The sequence below is a fragment of the Hevea brasiliensis genome, chromosome 2 (assembly GCF_030052815.1).
Source record: "Hevea brasiliensis isolate MT/VB/25A 57/8 chromosome 2, ASM3005281v1, whole genome shotgun sequence".
NCBI classification, from domain to species: Eukaryota; Viridiplantae; Streptophyta; class Magnoliopsida; order Malpighiales; family Euphorbiaceae; genus Hevea; species Hevea brasiliensis.
The window spans coordinates 107,476,371-107,486,022 of NC_079494.1; the positions used below are offsets into that span (position 1 = coordinate 107,476,371).

A 9,652-nucleotide genomic window follows, 5' to 3' on the forward strand; every position below is an offset into this window, starting at 1 on the left:
TTCTCTAGAAAAAATCTTATTCTTCATTATAATTCAATCTAAAGAGGAGGTCCAACTGCTTTGGCTGTCAACTCCCCTACCCCATTTCTTTAGATAGTGTTTTAATCTATTGGTTGTTTTCTTTCTAGTGTTTTCTCGGTCTCTAGTTATGAAATCCTTATACCCCTCATTTGGACTTGGAGGTGACTTCCCTTTTTATTTGCTATGAAGCTTATCGGAACAGGTAATGGTTGGCAACTTCAAATGTGGGTATCGATCTGGTCACCTTGACACGCATTTTTCTGGATTTGTCCAACAGTCCCAGATTCTCCTACGGTTTGCTACATTTTCTCCTCCTTTTCTGGGCGTGCATGCGTTGAGCAAGGACAGCATCTGTGTGTTGAGTGAGGTATTTTTAATCTCCTTCTGATGTTGATGATCTTCCTCTTGTTGTTCAAGCTACCAGCCGATTTCTTTTGGAAGACTAGTGAAGAGTTTGCTAGTGAAGATGAAGTCGGCATTGGCGACCGTGAAGCTTGATTTATTAAGTCCTACTTATTTAGCCATGAGATTCAGGATTGTTAGGGTTTGGACCTTTTTCTGGACTTAAGTTGGAGTTTTATGTAACTTTATTTTAATAGGTTTGATCATTATAATCCTATTTCATTTAATGAAATATCATTTATGTTATAATAATAATAAATTATATCACTCCATAATAGAAATAACAATATCATGTTGTATGAAACAAGTTGATTAATTAATTAAGGCAATAATTAATTCATAGATTGGGTTTAAAAAAAATAATTAATAAATTGGTTTATTAAATACTAGGTGAGGATTGGGGAAGGGACATTCTAATTATCTCTTAACATTGAAAATTAAAATTCTAGATTAATTTCAACTTTCAATTGATACCTTATTTGATCAATAATGGTAGTAATAATAATAATAATAATAATAAATTTTAATTCAGGGATGCGGGAGCTGTCTCAAATTTAAATTTATTAATTATAAAAAATATAATAATAATAATAATAATAATAATAATAATAATAATAATAATAATAATAATCCAACGACCAAATCCAGAGGAGAAACGAACCATTTGATCGCAATGGAAGCGGGAACTTTCCTCCACCTCCATGCCATTCCCTGGAACCCCAAACGCAAAGCTTCACTCCCCAATTTCCGTCGCTTCGTTAGGGCTTCTTCAAATTCGCAGGTGAGTTACTTTGCTTTTCTCTTTCTCATTTACTTGCGCTTTCTTCGTTTTCTTTCTTTCAATCCCCACATTCATAGGCACGCTATAGAGGACCAAAGCCCTACAGAAATCTGGTCGCAGATTGGGTATCCAACAATGACGACACCGTACGAACCTTCCCAATATTCGTCGGAGGAGCTTCTCTCTTGGCTGTGCTCTTCAATCGCGCCGCTTCTGGTATAGCTCCAGTTGCCGATGCTAGTAGGTAAATTGCTCTTCATTGTGTGGGTTTCTTTCAATTGATTGCTTGCAAATGTGAATAATAATGTGTGGAAGTTGATTATTTCTGTAAGATTGGCATCTATCAGGCTTTTGTTGTAATCTTTGAACTTGGCAGTTCACAGTCCAGAGCTGATTTATTGACACTTGGATTGGCTGTGACCAATATATTAACGGGCCTGGTATGGCTCACAATAAGGCCAAAGTCAATATCTCCGGTGAGGACTCTGCATATGCTCTCTCTCTTACGTGCGAGTGTGCATGCAGTTATTATTGATGCTTCATTTTTTCCTCCTGCTGATTGGAGAACATAATTCTTTGGTTTTAGGTAAATCCTCAAGGTGTAGAGTGTCGAATTATATCTTCCTCCCTCCCTGACGTTGTGGTTTCTGAGTTATTATGGTACTACTTCTCGTTTTCAATATGTCCACCATCCTTATCATAATTGATGACTTTGAGGTGCAAGTACAATCTAATTATTGACACAAAATGATGTAACCTCGACTGGCTTGCCATGGTTTTGATCTGTGAATTTTGGGATCTCTTTGAGAAAAATAAATAAAACACAGAAAAGGAAAGTGGCTTCTGCTTGAATTAATATTTTTCCAGATGTTCATGGTCATTCCTGACATTTTAAATTTTGTGAAAGCTTTACTACTTTTTGAAAGAGTGATTAATTCTCTTGGTGCTAGATGTCCAGGTTGAATAAAATTGGCTAAAAAAAGTTATTTTCTTTATCTGTTTACCAAAAATGAAAAACAAAAAAGAATAAAACTATTAATTTATATTAAAAAATGTTGGCTTCCTTCCCCCAAGCTCCCTTCTTTCATGAATTATGAGAGGAAGATAGGTAAGGTATTCACCATGAATAATGACTTTTGGTGCTTATTCTAGGGTATGGGAATCCCTGTCAGCTGTTACTTGCTGCAGATCTCTAGTTGCTGTTTATGATAGCATTTGTATCCTACAAATTGGTATGGCAGCTGAATCTCCAAATGACGGTGAAGCACTGCCTGTGGATGCTGCCAAATTGATGCAAGGATCGCTTTTTCAAGGTGTTATGAAGTCTGGAGCTCGTAAGTAATTGTCAGGATTTCTAGGATTTGTTGATCTTTTTTTAACTTTTTTGGCTTGCTATTCATGATTTTAAATGTACACTTGCTGAAGAAATAGCTTAAAAAGATGACCAACTTTAATCCGTTTGCAGAGAGCTATTTGGCAAACCTATCTCTCTATCCTGGAAGGTCTGAGCTGCCATTTTTTCCTAAAAATACACAGGTTATCGTGCTTGTTTCCCTGAGTTTATATTCACCACAGTTTACAAGACAAAATACCCTATTGCTAATTATTCTGTGCAAATGATGTTTGTTTTTCACTTATTCTAGCGGAAATTGATTTCCTTGTAAATTAGAAACTATATTGTATTTCTCATTTTATACTCTATACAAAAAAGGGAGGTAAGAAAAAAATAACAATCATATCATCTTTATGGGAAAATTTTTTATGTTATGAGTTTTTCTGAGCTTGAAGGCTTATTTTATAAATTCAAATGCACAGGGTTTTTAATCCCTCCTCATTAAAAGAATTGCTAAAACAATTTTGCTATTTGCTAGGCAGTTATTTTGCAACCACTTGGAGATAGAGGAATTGTGATAATTGGTGGTGACACAATTAGGGGTTTCACAACTTCTGACCAGGTGCTCCTTTTCATATCTTTATCCGTATCTGAACTCCTGGAAACATCTATTTCATGCTTCCATTTTCTTTCTGCTGATTTTAATGTCTCTCATGTCCCAAATGGATTACCTGCTAGGGGAGTTAAAAAAAAGTCAGATAAACCTGTCTGACCTTACCAACATCAATTTAACTGACCTAGATTTATCAATATCACTGCAAAATCTATTGGGTTGGCTTAATCTTGTAGGAATACTATCAGCTCCATCAGGTCAGGTTCAGTTTTTACTTTGGTGATGGTATCGTTTGTAATCTGACTCATAATTTTAGAAGCACAGCTTGGCTTTCCCACATCACTTTGCTTCTTGGATATGTGATTTTTTTCTAGGACTTTTTGATGTTGATGGACTTTTTGTTGATGTCACTCACGTCAGTATTGTTGCTGTTGTTCTCCTTCTAGGGATTATATGGTTTACAAGGAGCAGTGTTTGGCTGGGCACCATAATGGTTGCGTTCTTGGAAAATGGGAAGTCTGTGGCCTGGAATAGGAGATATTATTGGCCCTACTTTAATTGGGCATATTAAAGCTAAAATGAATATAAATTTTTAATGGAGAGCTGTAACTGCAGTTAGCTGCTCAATCTTGATAGGAAGATGCCACTGGACATTTAAATTGATCCAACCTAACAAGTGAACTGATGACAATCTATTCAGATTGGCAAAGAAATATTGAGTCCGGTCTACATATTTCATAACCAGATTGAAGCTCAGTTCAGGCTAAGACCCAACCAAAACTGACTTAAATCTTTTTACACCCCTTATTACCAACATTCTAATTGGTCATGCCTTTTTTTTTTCTCCATTTATCTGCAACTCGGATTTAGATTTAATTTTATTTTCTGTTCTTTTTGAATGTTCTCTCTTATCTGCAGGCATGGATTACATTTATTGGAGAGAAAATTGATGCTACACTAGGAAAATACGTGATCAACAATCCATTGGCAGTTCAAGATAGAGTTTGAAACTACATACTTTCACGATTTTTGAACTTAAATGGGCATTATATTTACTGTATCCTTTATTCAAGGTAATTTTGGTTTTAGCAATATGCTATCTTGCTCTTACATTACTAGTTTGAGAAACAAGTAGTAATGTATTTTGCCCTGTTTCTTTCTTTTCCTTTTTTTATTTTTTATTTTTTTCGTTACTCATGCTCTTGGCCTTCTAACATGTCTTATCCCTTTCTGTTCATATTTATAATTTATGTCTGATAGCATCTTCGATATCTATGTTCAAAGTAGGCTAGCAAGCAAAATTTTTGTCAAAGACATCAATCTTTTAATTTATCATCTATATATCCTAACTCATGGAAGTGGCAAATCGAAAAGTTGAAAATGGATCAGCTTGTCCATTTATTGATTAATTAAATTGTGCACATACCCAAGCCACCCTTTAGCAACAAACCATTAGGCAACAAAGTCAAAGTAACTAAACTACCAGGGGCAAATAATCTTTTGGTATATTGAGATGTTAATTAAGAGTTATAATTGGGGATAACCATCCTCAATGCCATTAATCTTTCTTGCATCTCATCCCAATGGAATTTGATCTTGAGTACCTCCAACTTGGAATTCTCAAGTTCAAACTTTTGAAGTGTCTTCTTAACAACAAACAACATTTAGCCCAGCTCATGTATCAAGTGTGAATATTTCTGCAGATGTTGGATGCATCAACCTTCAGCTATCATATAATAGGTGTACAGTCAATTCAGTTTTTAGCTTACACAAGTAACACAATTCAGTTTGCTACTCCTCTCCCTCGACAAACACAGGTTACCTAAAAGTTTTACAAAATCACAACCTAGTAAAATTCCAGCAAAATCAACAATCAACAATCCTAGTTTTCAAAACTAACTAGTTTTCAAAAATCAACAAAATCAATTGCAGAAAACCCAACTTGCAACGAAATCGATACCAAACAATGTCATCAATATACCACCAGAACCATCAACAAAAAGTTTTTCTCTACATGCCAATTGCTTCTCTGAAAAGAATTGTGAAACATTTTGAAATCCCTAAATTGCATTTGTGGCTTCTAATGTTAGAGGAAAATGAAGTGGGGACAAAGAGAGCTGGTGCTTGTGGCGGCGAAGGCTTATTTGAGGGGGCTATGGCACAAATCACAGAGAGCCAAAAGTAACAGAGAGTGATGGGAGAGAAAAAATTAGGGATTCTATATATATGAAGGCAAAACGACTTAGCATTCCAAATTTTGGTCGATTTGATTTTTTGGTGAAAATAATTGAATCTAACCGAAGACTGAACTTTCTAAAAATACTAATCGAACCGAATCTTTAAAAATAAATTAAAGATGTTTGGTTCAGTTTTTTGGTTTTAACTGATTTATGCTCACCCCTGTTTTCAACTGTTGGCCATTGTTTCATGTTGTCCCTCTGAATGGTAATGTTGAATCTTGAAAACATGCTTTTTTCATGGCTAGTGCCATTGTAATGAGATGGATAGAAATGGAATATCTTAGGGTGGATAACACTTTCATGTTAATTGTTTCTGAGCCTTATTTCAAAATTTTGGGCCCTCAACATTGTTCCTGCTTCTCTATCCCAGTGGTCTCTGTCCCAGTGGTGAAAGTGAAGGCATGTAATTTACTTTTACCTCTCATCTGATTGCTTTTACAATCCATTAGAACACAAGTTCTTGGGACATTACTGTTGTGTTTTATTTGTTTATGTTCAAAACATGCACAAAGATTATTTTCCTTACCGTATACCCATTTTGGGATTTTTGATGCTCTGTTTCATGAATCTTGTTTGGTGCATACGTCGATTTTTTTTGTTAGAAGTTTGTGATGCTTTTTTTTACGTTCACATAAAAGAAATCTAAGCTTTATCTTGTCATCTTCAGGCTTCCCATGCAGCAGTTTGTGTTGAGGCTGGGGGCAAACTTACGAAGATTCAACATCACAGTGCCACCTGATCTTCAATTTGATTATCCATCGGTTGAATATTTTGGATTCTTACTTTCTTGGAGATCATAGTTACCATCATATGGCATTTCCCATTTTTGCATGAATATTACAAGGAATTGACGGTATGTGGTTAATGATGTAAAGAATAGGCATTCAGATGATTTTTAATATTTATCTAATCTTCCCTCTTTCATCTGCTGCATTACCTTTGATTGGTGGATGGAAGGATGTTATTTTTGTTGAGCATGTCCGGATTAGGTTTGAAGGACACTCGTTAATTAACACAAATATAGTTTATCTCAAAACTTGCAAGATCAAAGTGGCATCAGGTTTTATATGCCTTCTTAATTATTTGGACTATTTCTCTTCATGGCCGTTTTGGAAATCTAGACATGGATCACTCACTAGGCATGTCTATCAATGTTGAATTTTCAGAGCATCTGTTCTACCAATAATATATATATATATGATACTAGTATTACTTCATTTAATAAAAATGAAATCCTCCAGTTCTCAAACTTTCAGCATTTAAATTTAACATGACTCTCTTCATTGGAATGTATTTATTTGTGAACCACTGTATTCAACTTCACATCATCTTTAGAACACGACTTCTATGGGAACTGCATTTTGAAATGAAGAGCAATGGAGCAAAAGAACGAAGAAAAGAATCATTTCATATTTTAGCAACTTTACAACCGTGTAACCGTGTAATTTGAATGTTTATGACAAACCAAAAAAAATAAGATACAAAAATTGCTGAAGAAACAAAAGAATGGAACCCTGCGTGTATGATTAATCTGTTTTACAATGGCGCCTACCTGCAAGCACCTTCAAATCGTGAATTTGTTAGAAAGGAGACCTCTCCCAAGGAAGAAACCCAGTTGCAGTATCAGCAAAGTTGGCCAAGACAAAATCCTTAAGACCAGTGTCCCAAACTTCACAGAACCGTAGTCGCCAATCAGGAGGTTCTATGGCCACTGTCCCTAGTCCAGGTGCTCTGTCTTTTGAACCCTTGTTTTGGTCCTCTTGCCAGTTAGCAACATAGGTAGAAACTCGCCTGAAGAACTTGGTTTTGAAAGTATCCCACACCTGATATTTATAGTGGTTCACTACAGCTTTACTTTCAGGCACATTCAGGTACCTGTATCCGCGCTGTAGTCTAAAGTGATGCACCACATTGAGAAGGGTTGCATCGAGTAGTTCTGGGCGCACAATAGATTTGTGCCGTTCAGAAGCTTGAAGCCGGCAAGTATAACCAACGGTTACTCCCTGTGATGGGGCTGCGGTCAAACCAGAAGGTCCAAAGCTGTGACAAATTATTCTTATCTCTGCGTATTTTGGTGAATTCGTGTACTTCGCAACCAGGGTTCGAAGTGAGCTCTGACCCTGCATATCTCGTGCACGGTGACGAGGGAAGAAGAAAAACTCGTCCACATCAAAGAACCCCAGCCACTTGCATTCACTCCTTGCTCGCAAAGCACAATGTGAAAAACCAGCCTCCTGTGCTTTAGTCCACGGCCAAGCATGCCTACTGACATTGTAGTTCTGCAAATTAAGCTCATCAATTACCTCCTGAATCTCATCGTCGCTATTGTTGTCATAGATGAACCATCGCTCCACCCCCAGCCAAGCATGGTAGACAATCCACTCCCGAAGAAAGGAGGCTTGGTTCCACAGCATTGTACAAGCACAGAGCTCATACTTTTTCCCACTGTAACTCCTCCGCTTATACGTCTTTGTACCATAAACTTTGGCTACAGAAGGCAGAGGTCCATCAATGGCGTTTTCATCAGCATCAACACGGCTAACTGTCACTCGAATCCCCATAGCCTTCTCTGGATTCCTCCGAACACTTCGGGGCAACAAACACCTAAGAACCTCTTGTGCAGCCGCGGTTGCTTCGGTAGTGAACACAAATCCTTCACCCTTATCAAAGTTGGTTAAACTAAAGTGGCACCTAAATTGGGTTGGATCTGAGTCCTCGTGTGGACGAAGATTCAATCCTTTAACGAACACAACCGCTGTGTTCAAATCCAATACAGCCTCATAGACCACTCTATTCCATGAAGGAACCGCCACCGCCGCATTACCCCGCAACAACCCATCACCTTCCGCCACCTCCCAAGTCCGCCGCAAGTTAACGGCGGTAGAAAAATTCATCGGCGGAAGCTGGCACCTAACGATGGACTTATCCCCACGATACTCATCTACAGATATAGCAGGCTTTAAAACCACATCTTCAGAAGACGAAGAATTGAACAAACTATAGTAAACACACAGAAAATTGTCACTGGTACGAAGTTTATTAGAAACAATGAGCAGCAAGTGGTCAGGCAACAAGACCCTATCCTCAACTATCAAAGACAGGGATCTAGCACCAAAGGAATCTCGAGTTAGAGCCAGACGAGCAGGCAAAAGCGACAAAGAAGCGGGTACATAGAGAACTGGGCGAAAAGACCCAGTACGGATAGGAGAGCGATCTGAAGAAATGAAGAGGAGAAAGACGAAAAAAGACAAGCAAACGGTTAAAGACCTTACAGAAAAGAAGTTGGCGTTCGGTTTGTATATTCGCTTCCGCTTGCGGCGCTGCTCAGAATCCATTATTCGGTGGAAATGAAGAAACAAAGAGAAAGAAGCAAAATTGGATTTTGAAGGATGGTTTTGCAAGCAGATCTGAAGCAGACAGTAGCTGTTCTTGGTCTCTTGATTTATGGGATTGTTGATTTTCGTCGGAGAGAAAGGAAAAAGGGCAGCATAACGCGTAAATGATGAGAGGACGGTGGCAGCGAAGAAGGAAGGAAAATGAGTATATGTTTGGACACTTGTTTTTGAGGAAGGAGGAAGGAATTGTTTTCCTTCTCTCTCGCATAAATGGAAAGAAAAGGGGAGGGGAGGGGAGGTAGATCAGGACTGGACGGGACCAGACTGTCTCAAAGCTGATTTCTAATGATTTCAGTTTTTTGCTGTTTCGGTTTCAGTATTGGTGTGCTAATTCAGTCTGATTTTAATTTTAAAATCAATTGGAATTTTTCTTAATTATAAAAAACTTTTTTTTTCAGAAAATCAGTATATTTTTTATTATAAAAATAAAAAAATTACATGTGTATGTGAATATTAAAAAAATAAAGTGAAGATAGGTAAAAATCAATATTTAACTTCTTTAAAATTCTCTCAAAATATAACTAATAAGGAAAAAATTGATGTTCATCAATTTTTTTTTTAGAATAAGATTAAATTTACCCCATATACTTATTGGGAATGTTTAATTTAGTCTATTTTTAAATTTTTATTTAATTTAACTCATAAGTTTTGATTTATGCTCAAATTAGTCAAATTAACAAAAATATTATTTTTTAAATTATTTAATTATTTTTTAAAATATTAAAATATTATTTTTATATTGTATAATTAATTAATAAAAATATTATTTTTATTATTCAATATTATTAATTAAACTGAAAATATAAAATATATATATATTTTTATATTTTCATATAATTAATTAAAATTAAAAATTATTACTATTCC

At 36.3% G+C, this 9,652-nt stretch overlaps 2 protein-coding genes across 6 annotated transcripts; one reads left to right on the plus strand and one right to left on the minus strand.

The window, feature by feature from the left end:
* The first annotated feature begins 1,045 nt into the window (after nt 1–1,045).
* Nucleotides 1,046–6,314, plus strand: LOC110645197 (protein COFACTOR ASSEMBLY OF COMPLEX C SUBUNIT B CCB4, chloroplastic). 5 transcript variants are annotated; one of them, XM_021798260.2, is made up of 9 exons: nt 1,046–1,204; nt 1,282–1,448; nt 1,581–1,680; nt 1,791–1,864; nt 2,357–2,538; nt 2,670–2,740; nt 3,076–3,159; nt 4,069–4,223; nt 6,058–6,314. In XM_021798260.2, exons 1-8 carry the CDS (start codon nt 1,097–1,099, stop codon nt 4,156–4,158), a joined length of 876 nt encoding a protein of 291 aa, XP_021653952.2. In that variant the 5' UTR covers nt 1,046–1,096; the 3' UTR covers nt 4,159–4,223; nt 6,058–6,314. The 5 variants fall into 5 exon arrangements, with proteins under 5 accessions (XP_021653952.2, XP_057993937.1, XP_057993944.1 ...); XM_058137954.1 differs by having other exon boundaries at nt 3,076–4,223; XM_058137961.1 differs by lacking the exon at nt 6,058–6,314 and having other exon boundaries at nt 3,597–4,216.
* Nucleotides 6,315–6,767: 453 nt separating this feature from the next.
* LOC110645196 (glycosyltransferase family 92 protein RCOM_0530710) lies at nt 6,768–9,092 on the minus strand. The gene has a single exon (XM_021798259.2). It carries the CDS (start codon nt 8,723–8,725, stop codon nt 6,971–6,973), a length of 1,755 nt encoding a protein of 584 aa, XP_021653951.2. The 5' UTR covers nt 8,726–9,092; the 3' UTR covers nt 6,768–6,970.
* Nucleotides 9,093–9,652: the final 560 nt, after the last annotated feature.

What these genes read in the sequence shown, in the direction of transcription:
- LOC110645197 (XM_058137954.1), top strand. Translation starts at nt 1,097, where the DNA reads ATGGAAGCGGGAACTTTCCTCCACCTCCATGCCATTCCCTGGAACCCC. An exon ending in GGGCTTCTTCAAATTCGCAG is followed by an intron (nt 1,205 to 1,281) that starts GTGAGTTACTTT and finishes CCACATTCATAG; the next exon opens with GCACGCTATAGAGGACCAAA. An exon ending in GGCCAAAGTCAATATCTCCG is followed by an intron (nt 1,681 to 1,790) that starts GTGAGGACTCTG and finishes CTTTGGTTTTAG; the next exon opens with GTAAATCCTCAAGGTGTAGA.
- LOC110645196 (XM_021798259.2), bottom strand. Translation starts at nt 8,725, where the DNA reads ATGGATTCTGAGCAGCGCCGCAAGCGGAAGCGAATATACAAACCGAAC.